This window comes from Xiphias gladius, chromosome 18 (assembly GCF_016859285.1).
Source record: "Xiphias gladius isolate SHS-SW01 ecotype Sanya breed wild chromosome 18, ASM1685928v1, whole genome shotgun sequence".
Taxonomy (NCBI): Eukaryota; Metazoa; Chordata; class Actinopteri; order Istiophoriformes; family Xiphiidae; genus Xiphias; species Xiphias gladius.
Genome location: NC_053417.1, coordinates 14,339,185 through 14,363,015, shown reverse-complemented (window position 1 = coordinate 14,363,015; position 23,831 = coordinate 14,339,185). Strand labels below are relative to the sequence as shown.

At 40.1% G+C, this 23,831-nt stretch overlaps 2 protein-coding genes across 2 annotated transcripts in view; one reads left to right on the top strand and one right to left on the bottom strand.

The window, feature by feature from the left end:
* Positions 1 to 235: 235 nt before the first annotated feature.
* On the top strand, positions 236 to 1,616 carry mipa (major intrinsic protein of lens fiber a). Its single transcript, XM_040151907.1, has 4 exons — positions 236 to 595; positions 945 to 1,109; positions 1,240 to 1,320; positions 1,431 to 1,616. Exons 1-4 carry the CDS (start codon positions 236 to 238, stop codon positions 1,614 to 1,616), a joined length of 792 nt encoding a protein of 263 aa, XP_040007841.1.
* Positions 1,617 to 2,366: 750 nt separating this feature from the next.
* Positions 2,367 to 23,831, bottom strand: part of stat6 (signal transducer and activator of transcription 6, interleukin-4 induced) — a 39,254-nt gene continuing 17,789 nt past the window's right edge. The window contains exons 8-20 of the mRNA XM_040151906.1: positions 17,813 to 17,929; positions 17,461 to 17,628; positions 16,618 to 16,705; positions 16,404 to 16,526; positions 14,053 to 14,145; positions 9,343 to 9,546; positions 9,165 to 9,259; positions 8,936 to 9,069; positions 7,728 to 7,877; positions 7,561 to 7,621; positions 7,378 to 7,452; positions 6,131 to 6,250; positions 2,367 to 6,015 (exon numbers count right to left, since the gene is read on the bottom strand). Coding sequence (XP_040007840.1) covers positions 5,955 to 6,015; positions 6,131 to 6,250; positions 7,378 to 7,452; positions 7,561 to 7,621; positions 7,728 to 7,877; positions 8,936 to 9,069; positions 9,165 to 9,259; positions 9,343 to 9,546; positions 14,053 to 14,145; positions 16,404 to 16,526; positions 16,618 to 16,705; positions 17,461 to 17,628; positions 17,813 to 17,929 — 1,489 coding nt within the window. The 3' untranslated portion in view covers positions 2,367 to 5,954. The remainder of the gene's footprint in view (positions 6,016 to 6,130; positions 6,251 to 7,377; positions 7,453 to 7,560; positions 7,622 to 7,727; positions 7,878 to 8,935; positions 9,070 to 9,164; positions 9,260 to 9,342; positions 9,547 to 14,052; positions 14,146 to 16,403; positions 16,527 to 16,617; positions 16,706 to 17,460; positions 17,629 to 17,812; positions 17,930 to 23,831) is intronic.

Genomic DNA, 23,831 nt, shown 5'->3' with positions numbered 1-23,831 from the left:
TTATTCACTTTTACATGAGAGTTACATGTTGAGCAGTTTACGTGTTGTTGCAGTTAGCTTTAGAGAGGCAATTTCTGTTTGAGGGCAAATTTTTGTCAGTTGCTTTTTGGTTTTTGGTCTCAAACAGTTTTTTTTTTCTGTGGAAAAGCAGCATCTCCTTTTAGTTGATTGGTTTTTTTCTTTTGACTTTTCATCCCTCCATTGCTTAGAGGTTGTTTTTTGACCTTTTGACACCATGTGGGAGTTCCGATCTATGTCTTTCTGGCGGGCGGTTTTCGCCGAGTTCTACGGCACCATGTTCTTTGTATTCTTTGGGCTGGGGGCAGCCCTCCGCTGGACCACTGGGCCCCATAATGTCCTCCATGTTGCCTTTTGCTTTGGGCTGGCGGCTGCCACCCTCATCCAGTCCATCGGCCACATCAGTGGAGGTCACATCAACCCAGCTGTTACCTTTGCCTACCTGATTGGCTCCCAGATGTCCCTGTTCCGTGCCTTCTTCTACATCATAGCCCAGTGTCTCGGAGCACTGGCTGGTGCTGCCGTGCTCTATGGGGTCACACCCGGCAACATGAGGGGAAACCTGGCACTCAACACGGTAAGGCTACCTGCCAGTTATTGTAATACTCTATGTCCATTAATACAAGTAAGCAAACTGTTTCCAACTCAAGTAGTACATAACATTTTTCAAATACACTATAAGTCTAAAATCTTGCAAAAGGTCATGTATGTATGTATGTATAACAAAACTGCATCTGCAATATATATATATATATGTATACACTATCTATATACTCCATATGTATGTGTGTTTGTATATATATATATATATACACATTTATATATATATATATATATATATATATGTATACAAATGTAAAACCATGTTATTTTATGCACTCAAATCAATACTTAATCACTCTTTCTTCCCCCCTCCCATCTCTCAGCTGCAGCCAGGCATCAGTTTGGGCATGGCCACCACCGTGGAGGTCTTCCTCACTCTGCAGCTTGTTGTCTGCATCTTTGCTGTGACTGATGAGAGGCGCAATGGACGCCTGGGCTCTGCTGCCCTTGCTATCGGCTTTTCTGTGCTCATGGGGCATCTTCTCGGGGTAAGAACCAACCCAGGGTCTGGACATTTTGAACAGCTCACTAGGTTCATAAGAGGATCTGAGCATTGTATCACATCACATATACACATTTACAGTCTTAATCCTAAACTACTCTCTGTCTTTGACTCAGATGTACTACACTGGAGCAGGAATGAACCCAGCAAGGTCTTTCGCCCCAGCTGTCCTGGTCAGGAATTTTGTCAACCACTGGGTAAGATGATCATACCTGTTTTTACAGTACAAACTATTCCAAACCATAGTACTGTGACATCTTCAGACTCACTGACACATTCTGCACTTTGTCTTTTTTGTTAATCACAGGTGTACTGGGTGGGCCCCATGATTGGTGGCGCCATGGGTGCTCTGCTGTATGACTTTATGCTGTTCCCCCGTGTGCGCGGCCTCTCTGAGAGGATCGCCACACTGAAGGGCACCCGGCCCCCAGAGGCTGAGGGCCAGCAGGAGACCAGGGGAGAGCCCATCGAGCTCAAGACACAGGCCCTATAAGCCTGGAGGAGAAGATTGGCTTTCTGACCCCCATCCCTCACCCATCATGCCTCACTCTGCACCCTCAGTTCCATCCTCAGCCCACTCAGCGTTTCTGCACACATACCTCCTCCCTGCCTCCACACATGCTATTACAGATCCTGAACTCCTTGTTGTGCATCCAGAACTGGACCTACTGAATTACATGAAGGGGCACCCACAGCCCTGACCATCTCTCCTGATTTCACATCTACCCATCCTTCCTCCTATTCCTCCTCCTCCCCCTTGGACTGCAGGACAAAGATGGAGGGTTAGAAGAAGACTTGCCACTGAAGGAAGCACCCTGTGCCCTGTGGTGTGGGGAGTCAGTCACTCCTGGCTGACCAGGTGGCTATAACTGCTCAGGACAGGGGCCTCTCTCTCTACCTTTCCTTCCCCTTCTCTCTCTGTTTTTCTCCCTATTTTGTAGTCTGCTAGGAGTGAAGCTACAGTAGAGAAGTGGACTTCTGCATGCTTTTCCATTTTGATCCAGTGTGATCTCGCCCTCCGTTTTGTTTCGTTTCATGAACTTTGGGTAAATTACATGTACGTATTATACTTTACCAGTATTTATTTGGCTCACATTCTTTTCTTTTTTTTTAAGTTGTATGTGGGTGTGAGAGAGAGAGACAGAGAGTGAGTGTGCATGCATGTCTGTGTGCATGTGTATGCTTGTGTGCTTGTTTTATTTGATCATTTATTTTTCACTTTTCATTGCCACAATCCTTTGTCTGTATCAAGAATATCACCATTATTATTATTTTTGACTTATCATGCAAACTTATTTTAGGGAAAGATGCTGCCTTTTCCACACCCTCACCGATACTGCAAAAGTTTCATTCACAAGTTCCACAGACTCAATGTTTAGCGTGATCCCCTTTTTATATCAGATGAAAATAATTCATGCTTTTGAGTCACATCTTAAAGCCAAATTCATTCAGTTTAGAGTTTGTGTCTCATCTAGTGAAGCACACACACATTCATATTTATATTAAATAAACACAAAACACTAAACCATCTGGTCTTTTCTGAGCTCAGTCTTCAATGAAGTTCCAATTACAAACACTTGAAATGGAATAACTGCCACCACCAAATCTGTTACCCATTGCTTTATAAGCGGGACATCTACAGGTTTCTACCACATTCAGATAACTTATACAGTATTTGTGGTGGGTTACATTTTAAATGACTTTCTGACATGATTTTGTCCTTGAAGCTTTAGAGCAGCGCTTTTCACTGATTCATGTACAGGTGTGTGATAGTTGGTTTGCTTTTACTTTTGCGTGTCTGCCATGGAAAAACAAAGAGAGCAAACCTGACAAGCTGTCATGAGGAACAAGTGTTTTCTAGTTGAATTGTGTTGTTTGACACAACTGAAGGGTCTTTGTTACATCAACTCGAGGTTAGAAATGAAAGAGTGCATGAGGTGTGGTGGCTTCTTGCTGGTGTTGGCAAACACCTGGTGCCTTCTCTTTTCTACGCTGAGCTGGGTGGCTCTTTAGGAGTGAAATAGTTTCATTGGTCAAGCCCCTCTCTGATATTTGGGAGAAGAGAGAAGGTCACCGTGAGGCGACTGAAATCTTTAGTGTGTTTGTACAGGGTGATAAATGTACACCTTTATTTTCATACAGTCTACGAGAGCAAATGAACTTTGAAGTTGAAGCTCTGCATTGGCCCGGTGTCCCCTCTCTCTTCCATCCCTACTTCATTCACCCTACCTCCTCCCTTTGTTTACGAGGCAGCCATCTTGTTCTGCTCTAATGAGGGGACATCTAAAGCTGCTGGGGTGGAGGGAAGGGGACAGGGTACTGAGATAAGTTAGCATTTTGACAAATTTCACCAGAGCAGTTATTGAACCAGATATGTAAGCTGATTCTCTTTCTGCTTTCTCTACATAACCTTTTTTTTTTCAGTGTGATTTCCCTGGCAGTGATTGAGTAGAATTTACATTTTAGTGGCATGTTGAAATTAGAATTTGTTTTCTAATGGAAAAGCTTTGTGATGTACAGTGTAAAGTTTTCTTTTTTAAAAAAAAAAAACATTTCATGATTGTTGAAACTGGATGGATAGGAAATATAATATCATAGTTATGCAATGTCTCCTCTTTGGCTGCTGGATTATGGAAGTGATGCCAATTATGTTATACACCAATACGCTTTCATTCAATGGACAGCCTTAATAGTATCAGGCATACCTTCCCAATCTTGATGCCATTGATTTATTATTTTTATATGTCAAAAAAATCCAAAAATTCTTATGTTTTCAATCCTTTTTTGTCTGTTTTTCTTTTAAACTCACTGTAGTATAATATGGGATTTTAATTGATTGTTCTATACAGGAGAGACCTGCACTTGCATAGACCAAAGAAGCTACCCTTAGATATATGCAACAAATATCATATATGACATGTTCATTTTCTGACAACTAAACCCGGTAACCTTTTACATAAACATTTGCCAATCAGGCGAGGTTACCTCTGTGATACTAAAGGGGCAGTGAAAGTTGCAACTCATCTGTCTGCACCTGCTTGTACAGCACATATTCTTCCATGTACAGTGTTTCAAAATTTGCCACAAACAGCTGTGACATTTAGGTTTACTTTAAGGGAGATAACTAATTTCTTGTAAATAAATTCACAAAAATATTTTTGATATTTTTTAGAAAAAATTAGATTTTACTTGTCACCATAGTTGTACTATTTTATGGGTTGTAGTAGTAGCCGAGGATTGATTTACCCTAAAGTAAATCCACATATGAAAGGTTATAATCTAGCAAACATACATGCTATATGTTACTTCCAACACACTAATATATTATTACACGCACAACATTGACAGTAATGGTAGGTAGTGCAAAGCCTCTTATAAAACCAATACTTAAGTTTCTGGGGAAGACTGGTTTTGATATACATTCAGATGCAAATAAAAGCTTCTGAAATCAGAATAAAATTAAACTGAGAGCTTCCACAAAGTACAGGTAATGCATCCCCTGTCAGAATAATATTGTTCTTTACCCTGTAAGGTTTCCTTTTGACTGCAGCACTAATTACATGTTTACTTTTCATTTTGTATTAAATTCGTAACAGCTATCTTAATATTTAAAACTACAACACAAAACAAAAGAATGGCACATTGACATGTTATGTGAGACTCCAAACAACATTACCTTACATAAAATAAAATATAATTTGAGAAGTTACACCTAAAAATAAAGGAAGGATGGTTTGGAAATATTGTTTTGATCATTTACTTTCACTATTTTTTATCCATTTTATCACTCCAAAGTCTGAAGACAGATCTAGATCACATCATAGACAGCATATTTTGTGCATCAGGGTATGTAAAAGGAGAAATAAAAAATCTAAAGCATGTTAAATATAACATTTATGCTCAATTACTGGGAACTGATACATACTTATATGTAATATAATATATAATATAAGCATTGCCCACCACCATTATCATTACCACTTCCATTGTAAATGTCCCTCAGAGTGGTATAGTTTCACACTCTACAGTGATAGAAAAGCTTATTGTTCCTTTCAGGTTAGGGCCAGAAAGACTGATTGATCCATGGCTGAGTTATGAAGTAGTAACCATGCATGCTGTTCATTACTGTGAGACTGAGTGTATTACATACTATAGCTGAGGCTTAGCAAGGCTTTTCAGTGACAAGGAAGAGTTACATACAATAGACAACTGCCATTCAAATATGCTTGCCTCATCATAACTAAAAATATATGCAGCAAGCACGAAGGGCAACATGCCACATTTTCCATAGCCTTAAAAAATAATCTCTAGCTCACTTTCCACTGAGTGACCACGTCCTGTTACCTATACCTATACATGAGCGTCACACTGTCTGCTACCAAATGTTTGGTCATTGTTGGAAAAGCACTGTAATCTATACAGTAATCCACTTATTTTCCTAAATGTAAGCAAACCAAATGAAGACACCAACATCAGCAGCCCTACCACCGGGGGGGTTAAAAAACAAGGTGCAAAACAAAAAACAGATGGCTGACAGTCAGCGATGACGGCACTTTTTGCTCTGTTGGTTATCAGTTTAACTTTGCGCTTAAAAGGCCTTCCTGCTTTCACCAGCTCAACACATTGAGTCCCAGAGAAATCAAATTTGTCTCCAAAAAGTTTTTCCTCAAAAGCAGATGAAGCTGTAGATTGTTGATGAAAGTGAAGGAAGAATGTCTCTGCACAAACAATGCCGCTTTTTCTCATATCACGGTAAGACAGATGAATTTGACTCTGGCTGCTATTCAATGTCTGCTTTCCACTCCAAAAACAGCTTTGATGGGAAATCTTCCTAATTATTCAGAGTCTGAAGAATACTGTCCAAATCTAGGTCCATATTGTTACCTGCGGGACTAGATAAAAGACAGATACACATAATTGCCTCTCAACACTGTGTAAAACTATTTTTGGAAAAAGCAAACAACATGGAGATGGATTTCATGCACTTATATGAAGATAAAAACCTACATGTGTTCGGGGAAGACAACGGGAGGGTTTGAGCTGAACTCCACATCAGGATTAGTTGCAGGTTCCATTATGTCTTGAGAGATGGATTCTTGGGGGCTGAACGGTTGCTGGAACTGATGCCTGAAAGAAGCAGCAGGAATAGGAGTGCTATCGCCAGGAAGCTTACAGTAAATTCATTAATAAACAATAACAGTGCAAGCTAATAGCTTCGTTCAGTCCCTTGATGAAAGAACTCAAAATTGGCATGTTTAGGCATAAAAAACTGACACTGGTCAAATGTAAGGCGTCATTTTTGAATCATGATCTTTTAATGTGAGGAAACCACTGTGAAATGATTTTAAAGTGTCTGAAATATCAGCAAAAATGTGCATCACATTGGATTTTCATCAAACTGTGAGAAAAAAACATTTCTAAGCAACAGGGAAGAGTAGTCAAATACATTTGCTGTTATCAAACATAATTTTACTGTTCTGGTATTAAGAAGATATTTGAGTTACCTTTGATTTGCTCATATATTTTATTTTCTGAAACTTTATGGAAGATGATGTTGCATGAAGATACTGCATGGAAAATGTTAATGAAGTACAAAATAACGCATGACCACGCTAATAAACTGAAAATGTGAGACAGTAGCACATGTGTACCACCAACTATTGCAACATAAACTGTAAAGACTGTATTAAAAAAACAAACACGGAATATTTAAATGGAAAATTTTACCTCTTACACACCTTTGCAGGTCCATTACTAAAAACTGTGCCTACTGCTGTGCAAACTAAGCAATATTCAAAACAGAACTTAATTTTTACTTAGGGTCAAGTTTTCAGAGATGATGATACTGCTTCAGAAGAATTTGTAGGAGTGTATTTGGAGCAATAGGCTCAAAGTGATTAAGAATAAAGGCCTTTACTTTCAATAGTAACATAAATATCATTTGGTATACTTCAGTGCTTTAATTTCAGTAGTCTTTAGAGGTAGGACTTTGGCATTTTTACATATATGTACGCAAAAGTGCCTCCTGCATTTTTGGCTTCATTTTTTGTCTCAAATTCACAAATTTTAAACTATTTTATTAACGACGTCAAGGGTTCCAGGGGGGTTACAATCAAACATAAATGTGCAGACATAAACACAGCGTTAGTGATGGCGGTGGTGGTGGATTGGTTGCTAACTGATAAAAGACAGCACCAGGGAATAATTGTATGGAAGTAAAGAGAAAGAGAAAAATGTGTAGACGTGACACTTACACAGGGAAGGTAACAGAACAGTTATCAGCCATAGGTGCCATAATGGGAGGTGGGGGTGTGGCTGAGCCAGCTTCCCTGCACACACACACAAACATTACATGTTTCCAATGTTTACCATTAATCTCAAAATGACTTTAAGTGCATCACATGACTTGGTTTTACTTGTAATAAATAATTCCTTACATGCCGACTTTAGTATGCAGTGACACAGGGATGTAACCCCCGATGGGTGATGCTTGAGGCTCTGTTTCAAACAACAGCAGAAAATAAAGAAGAACTCCATCTGTTAGTTGCCTGTTCTCACTTGAATTTAGGAACATAAAACTCACTCTGTGCATGAAGACCATTACCTGAGTAGAATTTTTTGAAAACTTCATGTTTAGGAAATTCAGGATAAAGGTGTGTTATGTGATTGATGTCACGTATGCGGTCACCAAGGCTACGGATCTCAAGATCTCTCTTGGTGAAGGGCTGGATGTTCTGGATTTTTTGGCCCCCATCTAGGAGAAAAGAAGATATTTGATGTGTCAGTGCATATGTTTGTTTGACAGGGAGGGAGAGAAACAGAGGGAGGGCTGGAGAGAAGTGAAAGAGTTATTGTTACTTTATCTTTCTACCATCCATTGTTTCAGAACTTTAACAGACTGCTATTACTATAAAAAGTTACAAAAATATCACCGTGTAACATATGCATCTCTTTATTGGAGTCATTTTGGTTATTTTGAAAAAGAATGCTCTGTTGTAATAAATAATCCAGGTACAATGCACAACAGCATATACTAGAAAAACCTTGAGGGGGCTATATGTAAGTTTCCTCTACCGCCAAACGTGGTTTCTTGCTGGGAGTGGGTGGTGATAATGGTCGCTTGCCAAGAGCCTCAGACAGTTATGTGTTTGCAGTACAGGAGGTTAGAAATACGGCCTCTGATCAGTGCTACTTCTTCAGGACAGCCTGGATGCTACAGTGACTATCGGAAAGTGACGAGAAGGGCCGGAGTTAGCTGGTTAGCATGATAACTTCAGTAGAAGAAAAGAAGTGAGAGCATTGCTTTCCACCGGTGGAGGCAGCTCTTGATGAGTAGAAGGAATGAAGTTTGATTCTCAACTCGCAATGTTTCTTCTAGACTGATAAGTAAACAGCTGTTGATGCTAACATTGGCTATATAGCAGTAGCCAAAATTTACATGTAGCACCTTTGAAAATATACTCCCTAAAATATACTCCCTACTTTCCAAAAAATGTGGCTGCCCAACAATATAATACATTCTTTAAAAAAAACTATGTCCAAACTTATACCAAGGGTCTAAAGATTAAAAATACAAAATCTTTTAATTTCGCCACCAGATGAGGGACTGTGTTAAAGAGTAAAATTGAACTTAAATTCCTTCAGATAAAAAAGATATAATGTATAATTGCTCTCGTGACCAATGTCAACACTGAATTCACTGGGTGTACCTCAGAATCATCGTAATCCAAACAAGAAAACAGAACAATCTGAAGGAAAAAAATATTAAACTAAACACAATCAAACTCCAACTGGTGCCACACCAACACTTACTCTCAGTAGCAGACACATAAGCAATGGTGATGCCGCCAATCTCAGAGTCACTAAAGCGAAGCAAGAATGTCCCGTTAGGCCTGTCTTTGAGAATCAGGTGTAGATGCTGCTTGCCAATGAATCCAAATATCAGCCTAATGGAACAAAACATTGCAAAACGCTTGTCATTATTGCACCCTGTAGTGTGTTGCTAATTTTAACTATTGAAATAGCAGCAGAGTCTCCTCACCCCTCACTCCAATAGGTTTTCAGGTGCTTTTTGGTCAGATCCATTACTCCCTCAAACCACTGCCAGAAAGTGAACGGTCGACCTGGGAGAACCTCCTGTAAGATTTAAAGCAACTGTGAGCTATGCGTGTATGTGAGTCTCAGTATGTCTGTGCAAGGCGACATACACCTGAGTGTACCTTATTAAACTGGGCCCAGGAAACCATCATGCTGCTGAAGTCGTCGGCAAAATCAGGCTTGTCAAATATCTTCTGGGCCAAGAAGTGCTGGTTGTAGTGGTCTAGATTGTGCTGTGTCTGGACCTCAGCAGTGAATTTACTGTTGAGAGTGCTGTACATCATCCTCCAGGGCACGCGATCCGGCACCACGAACGGCACTCTGTCCTGATGACAACACCAAAGAGGCTGACATGGCGAAAACACTGATATGCATTTACATTTATCATTGGAAGAATAAAAGAAACTAAAACTGAAAAGAGATAAAGAGAAGGAAAGCACTAACACACTATCATCAAAAATGTTTATTGTATCATTCATTTTGTTTTGAGTGGTTAGGCATTTCAAAAATGGACCACATCAGAGTATTTCCAGTCAGACCTGACAGAGGAAAGAGAACAACAAACAGGAAACTCATCCAGACCCAAAGAGCTTGTGTGTACATCACTGTAAGTCTGGGGCTCACTTTCAGCTTGATAAACTGGAAAAGCTGTCAACAATATTTTAATTATTAGATGTTTATGAGTTTTAAGTGCTGGATAGGTTTTGTGCAAATTCAGGTCTCCAGTAGCGGATAATATTTTATATTGGTGTTAGGGATGTAAACCGAACTGTCATCTTTGCAAAGTTATTATCCTGCAGTATAAAACATCGCCTTTATCGAAACTCAATGAACCTTTTTCACAACAGACATTTTGACTTGCCATAGCAGGAAAGGCACAGGTGTAATTAATAACATTAAAACAACTGCATCCCATTTATGTGAGCTACTTCCAGGGCTGTGCATGTTGGCTCACTGTCACACTGTCATGGCTTACTGGGAAAATTGACGGAACAAAGCCATTGTAAATGAAATTTGCTTCACCTGTGCTTTTCCTACCATGACCAGTCAAAATCTCTGCCATTAAATAGTTCTAAACTTTGTGATGAAGCCATCATGAATATTATTATTTACACATGTGCTTTTCTTGCTGTGACATGTCAAAAACACTTTAGTGACAAAGACCTATGTGGCGTCTGTCACAACCAAGATACAAGCTGGTTGCATAGCAATTTTATTCTTACACTTCATAGTCAGCTGACAATTAAATCAGTAGTTCCACATTTTGGGATATTTGTTTATTCACTTTCTGACAGAGAGTTGGATAAGGATATAAATACCACTCTCGTACTGTATCTGTTCCTTAAATATGCCAGCAGCAGTTGCAAGACACCCATCAGAGACTACAGGAAATTACTACTGTGAGCAAATAATCTGGCATATAGCCCCCCATAAAATAGGAAATTGGAGTTTTTACGCTTCCCTTTTTATACAGATTAAACAAACAAGATATAACGTGTTAATTAGCAAGCTTTAGAAGTGCTGGTACAATATGCGGATTTTGTTACCTTTGGATAAAGCCAGGCTAGCTTATTCTCCATTTCCAAGTCTTGATGCTAAGCTAATTTGTCCCTTCCTTTAGCTTCATATTTCAGACAGATATGAGAGAGGTCTCCACCAGAAAGCGAATTAGCATATTTCCCAAAATGTTTAAATATTTCAACTCAAAGCACTGGATTTATATATCAGCTTGCTTTGCTATGTTTTTTTTCATGTCATAATTACATCTAAAGCGTTGAGCTCCTGCTCAACAGTTTACTTTCCTGCTATACTCACTCTCAATCTTGATCTTAAATCCATGCACAGGTCTGCTTGTTATGTCGCATTACTTCTGATAATATATGTCTGCTAAACTGTATCCTAATGTAGAGTCCATTTGCAAATGGTGCAGGTGAGTCTCCTCTCCACCTCCTGTTTTCTGCAAGTTTTTAAATTATTCAGTGTTTGAAGCTATATTTTCAAGATTCTGTCCGATATTTTTCATACAACTGTATCCTCTGATCGCAATATTCGGGATCTGAAGTGAGAACAGCCGCATTACTGGGGTTAAATATATGGTAAAGAAATTAAGAAGTTCAGAGGATCTTGACAGCTGAATGGTTGCCTTGTACCTTGTTCAGTTCAGTTTGCCCCTCCCTCTCACCACTCATTGCCTGACTGCCTATATACTGCCTACTATCAAATATAATGGTAAAAATGCAAAAAAAAAAAAAAAAAAAAAGGAAAGAGAGAACCACCGGATATTCTCTTTGTGGCACTCCTGAAAATTTCAAAAAACATGGCAGAGCTTTCTGAATTATGCTAACACTAGGCTCCAAACTCCTAAATAGATACTGTAATGATCAAATTCATCTGTAAAGACATTACACTGCTTTGGTTACAGCTCAATAAAGAAAATCTTTTCCCTCACTTTCTGCCTTTATTCCTTTATGAGTGAATGCCTGTTATTTCCCCCCGTTCTAATTTTCTCAGAACTTCTGGTTTCCCACACTGTCAAACTCCTGATGTTACAGTTTTGATGTCACCATATTTGACCAATGATCTTTCCTCAAGCCAATCAGTCCACTGATGCTGTCCTTTAAATATCATTGCAATTCTGTCATAAATCTGTCTGATTTATAGACCCGCTATAACACAACCCACCACCTCCCCGTTACCACTATGAACTTCATGATGTGCAGGGAGGCTCAGCTGAAAGTTTCCATCAACCACCTGCTGGCTTTGCTCCCCTGCCACCAGTATCTAGACTCAGGGGGATCATGTCCTATCTCTTATCTCAAAACAAACAGTTCCTTATTGTAATACCTATTTTAATCTTTGAAGCAACTGTTTCCTCTGTTGTTTCATTCATATTGCCATCCTTGTATTTTCCCTGTCTGTGTACTTTTACGGTTTTATTCAATATTGGTATGTTTAAAGGTAGTTTAAAGAGAAAAGATACTTTGTCTGCTCCATGCCATGAATTATTGTGTATTTAATATACGTACATTATTACCATTTCTGCTGCATAACTGATGTGTCATAACCTACTACTGCTGTGTATCAGGGGATTTCTGGGAGTAGAGCTAACAATTTCATTTCACTAGATAGTATATTCCCCACAATGGTACCGTGATTTGTTTATGAATGGCCACACAGCCCACACTGTGGGAAAATTCTACTTAATAGCCAGTGCCAGTCTCTGTATTTACTGTTGGTTTGGGAGGAGTTTTTATCTTCACTCTTCAATGTCTGCAGTGCTGAGACTGGTGTATGTGATGAGGTTAGAGCCTATATAGCTAATTTACACTGTATGTTAATAAGCTTATTAAACCTATTATCAAGTAGTTATAGTTTACAGTGGCATGCAAAAGTTTTGGGAACCCTCGTAAAAATAACATATTTTGTTGATTTTGAGCTTGCTGTGGAATTCATTCTTCTCTCAACCAGTGCAATGTTTCCTGTGTCACTGGCCTCTACACTGGCTGCTTTGTAGGCCTCAGTTAGCTTCATTTTCACATTCTCAGTCAGTTGTTTAAGAGAGCTCACGATTGTTGAGTGTTACCACAAGGTTTGAATAGTCAGAGAATTGATCAGCTCTGGAAATATCATCAGGTGACAGGTCCTAATGGCAATTCCTGATCTAACAAGTCAATCAAGGCCTAACAAGTTAATGAAGTTTTGTTGTTTTTCTTAAGTATAAGTAAAAGCAAGTAAGTAAAGCTTTCATTAAATTTATGAAATAAATAGAAACAGTGCATTAACATTTTAAGAAAGGCTCAGTTTTAATGTGCTGCAGGGGTTGAATTTACTTCTTTGCATAAAATTGCATATAGTTCATAATAACATGAATAAGGTGAAACCTGCAATCTAGTTCAGGAAACATGCAATCTAGTTCATGCAGTCAACTCGAGCCTACCACTGCACTCACACAGTATACTCCGGCATCTCGTCATCATGGCACTTAGCCTGTTAGTGCTCTAATCACTATTTTGCTGCATGCTTGCTGCTACACCCGTCAACAGAGAGCTATGCTGTCACTTGCTGCTTCTGCTGCTGCTGCTGGTCATATTGCATTTCATAAGCTCCACCTCCACCCCAGCATCGACCTGTGGGTTTTGTAGCCTATGTTTCCCTATGGGGGGAGGTGATTATCATACCTCCCCACTCCCTGCTGTACTAAGATTGCTGTTTTCTAGTGGGGAGTGAAGATCATTAATGCTGTACATATTCTACTTTCACATAATAATCTATTCCACATAAGATGGCTGACTAAAATAGAGTTGCTGTGTTCAAAACATGGCAGAGAGACAAACTTTGTCATTGATAACAGCTAATAAAAAGTGACAGGAAATAAGAAGCAATAGCAGATGAAAAAGTAAAAGCAAAAAAAAATAGAGACCATCTTGCAGTGGGATCACCCCAGCCGCAACGCCCGTCAACATGTTGATGTTCCAACCCCTGAATACTCAGTAGTCATTACTACATTATTACATGAGTACTTAGTACTCATGGGTTGGACCACGCCCACCTTCAAACTTGGATTTCATTTTGATCTCAACTACACACCTGTAAAGTTTCGTGACTGCGGTTGTGACGCTATCGCTGTGAAAAAATCTGTCCGCAGAGAGACAGACATATAAACCCCTGCAAAAGTAATCAAAACCACGTCTATGGTAGTTAGTTCCCTTTACAGTTGGTGTCTCCAGGACCACACTTTGCCATAATGACACACACACACACATGCAGACTCACAAGATGAAAACAACACCAGCCACGCTGTCGCAGCTGGTAAAGAATAATCTGACACTTACTGGTTCAGAAAAAGCACAGTCCCATATGATGGTGGCCAGAGCGTTGTTGTCTTGACTTCCGTGGACAATGACAACCACCGGCAGTGAGATCATCTATAATCAGTGACATCATTAGGTTTGAAGCTGTTTTCACTAAAGATATTTACTTAACATAAAATTTAAATGTTATTTAAATTACAGCTACAAAATGTGAAATCTTCTGTATATGACCACATACACATAGTTTTAAGATCAGAGCTGTAGCAGTTAACAAAGTTTGTGGGCTGACAAATGATATGAATAATATGAGAGAAAATCAGATGCAACTGTCTTGGTTTTTTTTGCTCACTCATCCTTTTTATTCATTCAGTCAGGTTGTTTTTTCAGCCATGTTGTAATTCTGCTCTCATTTCACACCCTGCCACTCCCACCTGCTTGTTTTTCCCGCCAGTAGAATCACGTGACCTGCTCCTCCTCCCCACTCACCTGCTCGCCTGTTCCCCATTCCCTCATTAGCTTGCTAGTATATATACCGGTCTATTTCCAGTTGCTCCCTGCCAGGTTGTCTTTGTGTCATGTGCCTTAGCTTTCCAGTGCTCTGTTCTTTTCCTGCCTGTTTTGCTCCGGATCATGTTTTTTGACTTGCCTGTGTTTTTTTTTTTGCCTGAACTGGGACTTTCCCCTGGTGGGCTATGGTACTACTGGGTCGGTGGACCTTCAAGAAAGTAAACTATTTGTTACCTCTGAGAGGAGCTGCTGTGATTTGCATTATTGAAGCATCCCTTAGCTCCACCTGCTGCTTTGAGCAATGGTTTATCATAAAGTCTCTTAATCGGCCCTCTCAGTGATGGATTGTCAATAAAACATCATGAAGTTTGCAGCGAATTGTAAATAGGAGCCGTGGCTGACATCAGTCTAACTTCCACACTCCCTCAGAGGAGACATGGAAAGCTCTGGTGACCAGCTGGGTCTCAACATGTCAACTTTGTAAGGTCACAATATGTAAGTGTTGTTTTTACATCCTGGTCTCTGCTGCCCCCAGTACTGCAAACAATCAATTCTTGCATTTTTAAAATCAGTTGACAACCTTTTACTTTACTTTAAGCCATTAGCAGTATCTATAAATACTGTTTGAAATAAGATGGGTGCATAATACCTGACATGTCAACAGATATATCAATCCAAAAGTGCCTTTCATTTGTCAGTTTGCTCATCATGAGGTTCACTGTGTTAAAGGTGACACCAGCCCCACAACTTGCACATTTCACCAGGACCTCTTTTTATTGTCCAGTAAATATTGAGGAATAACACAATAACGGTTGATATGACCGGTTTTCAAAAGTCCCACTAAACTGTACACATGTTTAAGTTGACGTGATCGCCTTAAACCAGACTTCAGGGAAAAAAAATATATATATATATATATATAGGTGTATATATATATATATATATATTTTGTTAAGCTTGGTTTCCAAGGTTTTCTTCTTCTTTGCTGCTTTTTTCTTTCTTTCTGAAAACTTTCCACCAAATTTCTCTCAAAATACAATACTCTGTGCTGGGCTAAATTTAATTCTGATTGTTATCAATACTGTCATCTACTACTGTTTGTAGAATGTATAAAGTGCTTTATTACCTACATTGAACACCTCAGTCATACTACAATTAACAGGTATCTGTAATGTATCCACATTTTCTAATTTTGCCTATTTTTATCCTTGACTGATCACATATTAAAAATGGCAGGATTTAATGGTACTTAACTTGACCCCATTTTCTACACATTGATGAGTTGTTCCATACACATCTCCAGTCAGATCAAGTGGATCCAGTAAGATCATTTGGAGTATAGGGGCCATCCTCAGGATATTTCTTGAACTCTATCAAAGACCTCACGACTTTAAAACCAAATCTTCAAACCCAATATCTCTATAATCCAAATCAATTCTGTGATGGCAGCAAGATTGCTACGAGCAGTTCTCATTTTATGCATCATGTAAGCAGAACGTTTACACAAGGTATTTACAGTAGTGGCAGTATTGTGCACAGCATGAAAATTCAACCAAATGCAACTGCCTTTATAAATCAATAAAAAAAAAGCAGAAGCACATTTTGGTTCTACAACTTGTAGCCCACACATATGACTGTCTACAAAAAATGTGCAAACTGCATGCATTGACAGGAAGATCGTAACATCTGCTACACCGGATCAGAGGCTTAACACTGTTAAAACTCACTTTGACCCTTGCATACCACTGTGTTCATTGCAATTTAATACAGGAAAGAACATAATCCTCAAGTCGAAATCATTAATCTTTATTACAACAGAGTACAAAACTATTAAGGAGCAGGAAGAACAATGAAAGGGGCCACACCTGTATCCTGTAGGGAGTGTCACAGCCTGTGATGGTGATCTCTGTGGAGAACAGTAGAGCAAATTTCTCCTCCGTCACAGACTCTGATCCCTTTCTGTCAGCTCTTTTGATCTTCTTGATGGACTGTTGAACCAAAATAAGAGTTCACATTTTTTAACAAAACTGAACAATAGTCTAATTAAATCTAGGCTGGTAAATCAAGACCAGTACATACCATATTCCTGAAGGTGGCACATGTGCTCTTGCTGGCTGTGTTGTGTTCTAGGATGGCTGTGTTGTTGATCAGTTCCCCAACATTATCACTGCAGGCAACATTACAGAGTTTCAATGTCAATTTCCCCTTCATGTATACAGTAGTATACAGTTAGTGCCTTAATGGAACCAATTTTGAGGTGTTAGTTTTATTTGATTGGATTTATTCATTTGACAGTTTAGGCTTACACAACACTTAAAAAACAACCAATATAGTAATGCAAGATGTATGATTTCACTAGCTCACAAATACTTTCCAAAAGACCCAAATTACATTACAGAAATTTTCTATGATTAAGAATACAGGCTACTGAGTCTTAGCTACCATTTACTTTCAATAATTCTTGCCAAAACAAAAACATCCTCCTTAAAAAGCGACTTCAACATATCCCCTTTGGACAATTCTTATTTTTAAATAGCTGACTTCTTAGGTCTACTAGCCATATACAATAAAATTAAATTAGAATTTAGGATTAATGGAGCTAAAATGGTCTAGCTAAGCTTGCTTTGAATGTTTGCCCCTGTACCTAGCTAAAGGTATAATTACGATTTTACTGATCATCTAGTCATTTCAGATTCCCTGATTATTGTGTTGGAATGAATTATGACCTAACTGTTTTGAAGTACAGGTTTTCACCTTTAATTAAAGGACAACTGAAGTAATTAACTGAACAAATCCAAATGCACTTAGGCTTTTTTTCAATAAAGGGTGATACAGTTTAAAAAAGTAATGAATACCATGAAAACCAATTAAGATCCAGTCTGAAACTTAAGTCCGCCATGTTCTACTGTATACATGACTCACCCAGGTACACTGCCCAGGTTCCTGGCCTGCAGTTCATTAATAATTTGCGCCTTCAGTACCACAGGTTTCCCGGGTGCTACTTTCTCCCCCAGCAGATATCGCACAGTGGTGGAGAACTTTGACTGAGTCTTAATGACCTGAGGGGGCTGCTTGTCCACTACAAGAGAGCTGTGGGAGACATCAGTTACATGGGTGAATAAAATATGCATGAAAGTGCGTCTTCTTCATTGCTCTTTGTCAGTTAAATGAAAAGGAAAAATTTGAGTTAAATTAATTTAATTTCTTTCAGAGTTCTCCAATTTGAAAAGAAATATAAAAATATATAGAAAAGAAAACAATGTGACCGTGCTACCTTTGAATCAGAACCTGCAGAAGTTGCCCCAGCCTTTCCTGGAGCTCTGGGATCGGTTCCACTATCAGCATCAATTCCTGTCTCAGCTTACCGTTCACCCCAAGCAGCTGCTCACACCTAGTGGAAAAAAATATATAAAGACAATGAGGGAGCAAGAAAGAAAGCAAAATACCTATAAGCCAGTAAAGCATAAGATTTTTTTGTTATAATTCATCAACATCAGACTGGTTGCACTGACAATCTGACTTCCAATCTGGCTTCCTCCCATGGTGTAGATACGCTATACTAATAACCATGTTTATTTAATTTTTATTCATTTTATTTTTTTCAAGCTTAATTTCAAGAGATTCAAGAGATTTTTGAGACTGGCTTCCACATTGGGTTCTTTGCCAAGACACAAAAAGCTGCTCCGCTAACCGCTGATGCTTATCTGAGGAGAATAGTGGGAAATAGCAGGACACCTGGTCAATTGGGGAACTTGACCGTAAGGCACCTTAGACAAAAAGACTGGGTTAGGGTGTAAGGTCACTGTTACATTCCCCAAAGAGAACTTTGTACACGTTTGGTGTAGTGAAAGAGCATAAATCTCACCCACTCATTTAACTGAAGCAAGAGACAGCAACAAGGCTGTCTTTAAAGCCACCATTTGCAAATCCACTTGTTCAAGTGGTTTAAAAGGTGGGACAGACGGTTCATCCAACACAGTGGGAAGGTCCCAGGATGGAGTCAATGGTCCAGATGTGTGCCACTCATGAAGCTGCAGAGCAAGGCATGCTTCCTCTCAGCCTTCCCCTCAAAACCAATATGGCAAGCAGAATAGCTGACAGGTATAACTTGGTGGTTGAGAAAGCCTTCCTTTTGTCTACTATGTATTGTAAGAAAGCCAGAATCAAAGGTATAAGAATCATCGACAGGCCCTCCTCCCACAGCCTGGCTTGGGTTGGGGAGATCATAGCTAACATGGAAAATGCATTCAAAAGTGCACAAGGCCACTGATGAGCAAGTGCATTCACCCCCACGGAGTGATCATGAAGGGAGTTCATGAAGGGAGAAAAACAGAAGCCACTGAGTTTTCTCCCACGTTGCAAAGAGGTCTATGGAGGGCCACCCGAACTGCTCCAAAACTAGACTTACTACATCTGGGTGAAGTCTTCATTCTGCATAAAGGGGGTTCCCAGTGGACAAAAGATCTGCTCCACGGTTAAGTATTTGCGGCACATGGGTGGCTTTCAGGGACAGAAAACATTTGTTGCTCCAGACAATCAGTCTGCGTGCCAGCTTGTGTAATTGAAGGGGTCTTCGCCCCCCCTCTGTTGATATAAGCCACTACTGTGTTGTTGCACGTCCAGACTAACACATGATGCTCCCTCAGGAAAGGGAGGAAATGTTTCCGCGACAGATGAACAGCTAACAATTCCTGGTAATTTATGTGAGACGAGCGCATATGAGTGTCTCAGGTCCCATTTACTGCTCTCCCTTCAAACAATCCCTCCCCTCATGTGCAAGCGTCCTATTGGAACCACCATCAGCGGCAAAACACTCTTTTCCAGATTTATTTTGAAATCTAGATTCACCAAGTTTTCTTTGAGTAACCTCCCGGTGGGAGGATGCTGCAGTGAGCCAGTTGTTGATGTACATGGCTACTCGGACGCCCCACCTCCAGTGCGGTTTCACGGCCGCTTCGGTGCATTTCACAAACACTCTTGGGCTTAGTGAGAGACCGAATGGGAGGGGTAGATATCGGTAACTTCTCCCTTGGAAGGCAAATCTGAGATATTTCCTGTGTGGTCAGTTTATTGGGATGTGAAAATAAAAATCCTTGAGGTCAACTGATGAAATTGCAGCAGAGTTGCATGCTTTAACATCCTGAATTTGTTTTTCCTGAGGTGCTTGTTTAGATCTATGAGGCCTAAGAATACACGCATGCCACATCCCCCTTCTCGAAAACCAGTAAATATTTTGAATAAAAACCACTCCGACTGTGTTCGGAAGGTATAATTCTTATCGCTCTTTTCTCTAGCAGGGAAAAAATCTCCTCCCATAAAAAGTGAGTGGCTTCACCTAGAGCTTGTGACAGACGGGGGCTGACAGGCCAGTCTATTATACATTGAGGAAGTGCCACCTCTCGTGGCATACAGGCTCGGTACCGTTAATCCGAAACCATCATCTCTTCTTCCAGCTCGGCCTGGTATTCCATTAGGAGAGACGTGGGATTGAGGGCCTGGACCGACAGTGTAGCCACCACGTATGCCTTATCTGTCAGGCTGGAACGAATACGGTCAACCTTGGAAGGGAGAGCACACCCCGGTGATAAAAGTTGGATGTTTTTCAGTGGAAGTGAGCAACCACCACAGGCTCGTCCGGAGGCCTGTTTGTGAAAATCGTGGCTCTCCATTCGCTTACAGTGAAGCACGGACTTGCCTGTCACAGGATGTTTCTCTCAGTACGTTTTTTTGTGCCAAGAGACAGCAAACTCCTCCAGTAATTCTGGAAAAATTGGCATGTTTCAGGCCAGGACAAATAACACACATCTGGTGAGTGTCCCAGCTTATTTTATTCCTGCAAGAGCAGGCTCGCGCCTGTGTTTTCACCTCTGCTTTATTGGGGACATCAGTGGCAGTCATGGTCACCCACAGGGCTTATTAGCTGTGAAGCTAACATTATACTGTGCTTGTGTGAGTTATTGCTAAACCTCGTCTGGTTAAGGGATAGCGGGAACCGACTGTTAGTGTTGCGACTTCCAGGCGGATTCTACAGCAGGGGTATTGCTACTCTGTAATGTATTAGCCAGGTGAAGCTAATGTCCCAGAAAGACAGTTGGCTCTAGAGAGAAAGTTTTTGAATGACTGGTAGTGCAGTGTCAAGCCATTTTATTGGGGGAGAGTCTCCACCCTCCATGACAATGGAAACTTAGTTCCAGGACACATTGGTTCCAGCCAACCCTGGCTGGCAGAATGCGATAGGAGCTTCTGATGAGGTCACGCTGTTGGCGTTCCCAATGTGAGACACAAAATAAATACTATGAAAGAAAACCTACATCTAAACTAAATGTCTAAAGACAAATAGACATATGATAGAGATCTATTAAACACCTTTTCAACATCAAATTGATCAGTGGGCAGCACCAAAACATGGCTCACTCTCTCATTGTAAAAAGGATACACACTGATATAATACCCCCGCCTCTTAAATTGATAAAAAACAGTAATTTAACTGCTTGTACTGAACTTATAACCAGCGCTTAGCGTCTCTCTGTTTTCACCCATTTTTCTCATTCTTAGTCTGTCTCTATTTCTGTCAAACCCCCTCTACGTTACAATATTGATTGGCAGTGAATGGCCAACAACAAATTGACACCTGGCTACTCAATAAACAACAGAAGAAATAAGACCTAAGAGGTTCAAAGATTACTCAAAACAGAGGACTTTTCAACAGATCACAAAACTATAAATTTCTTCGTGTTATTGCATAAGTTATTAGACACCAGTGACAACTGTATTTCAAGATACACTGCATATTTGTTAACTGAAATGCATATCAAGAAAAGAATATGTAAACAAAATGTAGAAGGGTACTACACTTAAAGCCACTGTTACCTCAGGAGTGAAAGTCAGTTTGGTTTCTTGAGAACAGAAAAATGATGTAGACAACCCTAATACATAACGGACTTAACACCTCTTAGTGTAATCCAATACAACTCAAAAGCACTATAAACTGCATCCCCCAAAATGATCATACAGTTGAATCAACACCTCTCTAAAACAGTTTGAATATTATAACCTTGATTGCAGGACTGTATTGGACTGCATTAGTTTTAACAGTGCCTAAAAAACTGGCAAAGGAGTGTACATAGCCATACACTGTAGCCTATCAAGTAGTGCAGCTACTGTATAACGGTGTTGAATGTTGAGAATGAGAATTTTTACGTTCATGCAGTTGAACAGTGTAGTTGTGAAATCATTCTTCTCCAGAGATTGAATGGGCAAGACCTCCACTTAAAATAAAGAGATACAGCTCAGGTGATCTGTAAATCTATTTAAAATGTGTATTAAGATGGTAAGTGTCTTTTGTATTTATAATGAATCCATCATTGCAATTTTTATATCAGTTTGTGAAAAAAGGATCCATTTTCTTTGCTAGTATAAAATGTATATTTATGGATTTGTATGTGCAGTCTCATATGTGTGTGAGGATGTGGATGTGTGTAATGGTAGGATAAATACACTTACTTTTGTCAACCCTGTGAACAAAACAAGAACCGAAGCTTACTGAAAAGGTAGGTGAATTTCAATTCATGGAACAATATTTAAGATATACAGCACAGGTTTAAATAGTACTGTTTAATTTGTTTGTCTGTCTGTCTGTTCCACCGACACATGCTGGGTAGTTTATTCTGTTTAGTACTTGTTATGGCCAGACCGAAAAAAAAGGGACAATACATGATAATAAAATAGAGTCTATGACAAAAGAATCTAATACTTGGATATGTGACATTATTACCTGTGATCTCTGACATTGTTTCCTGTGATACATGTAAGTTGTCTTTGATTTATGAAACTTTTGCATATAGAACCTGACCACGACTGAACATACAGCATTTAGTTTACTCAGTTACCAGACAAATTAAGACAGTCAGCAAGAGGACACACAAATCTTCTCAATATGGACAGAAGTGAAACAAACAATGGTACAAAGAGGGTGAAGTCCTCAACACAGAGGTAAAGTCTCAAGAGCTTATCAGTCAAAGGGACAGGGCTGTTGGACAACAGCCACCCAATGAACCAGCAGAAAAGGAGAAACCGCAATCTATCAAGGAAGCAGCCTGTGAGATTGGGCAAATGCCTCAGGCAGTCAACCCCTGGATGATTACAAATTTCAGAGAGATGGTTGACCTTAAGTCCTGCCTGCAGCTCGATTCAACTGATTTTCCTCCACTCCAGAGAAGGCCACTAAAACAAAACACAAAGGAGGGACAGGAGGAGGACAAGAAACAAAGGCCTTGGTCTCGGAGGATGTCTGCGAGTTGTCGAGTCAACTGTGTCTCCGGACTGACTTTGGCAACCACATGAAAGCCCTGAAGTAACAACAAAATGTGAGTCTGGTATGAAAATGGAAAATCAGTCTGGAGGAGAAAACAAAGCAGAGTCTGCAACCAAGGTTGAAGCAGAGACAGCTGTGACAACTGAAACAGACTGCAGAGACAAGCAAAGCACAGGCTGTTGTGAAAATGGAAGCATTTCCTGCACTAGAAACCAACAGACGTTGTGCAAAGTCTGCCAAATTACAGCCTGAAGTGACTCACAAAACACAGTCTACAGTTAACTACAGAAGTCCAGCCTGGAATAAATACCACGTCCAACCTGCAATAACTATCAAAACACAGCCTGGCATATATGCTAAATCACAGAAGGCCTTGACAGTTCAGCATTTACAACATTTTCCTGTTGGAAATATCAGTCTGGGGTCTAATGTCTACACGGAGATGACCAAACAGAGCTTCCATCAAATCCCTGAATTAGAGCTGCATCAGCTCATGGGCGAGAAGGACAAGAAGATATCCACGCATGAAAGAAAAAACTCTCCTTGATCAATGAGGTAGAGAACTTGAAAAATCAAATAACTGAGGCAAACGAGGAGAAGGCCTTCCTTGTTGTTGAGCTGTCCACACAGACGAGGATGGATTGGGATGCTGCCCTCAAAATATGAAAACTAGAGGAAGCTCTCAAAGCTGAAACAGAGAAGAAGAAGGATGCCGAGACATGCCTAGCCAGATGGGTTGGGGAAACCTCCAAAGTCAAAACTGCACTGGCCCAGGCCGAAAAAAACCTAGAAAAGTCCCGATGCTAGTGGGAGGATGAGTACATGCAGGCAACCTCCAGCCTTATGGGCAGCGTTGATCCAGGAGCAGGAAGACCTGGACAAGGAAAGGCTCCAGTGTGATAGGGAAAAGTCCTGCCTCCCGGAGTCTCTCAGGATCGCCAAGCAGGCTTTGGACAACAAGGAAGAAGAGAGGGCCAAA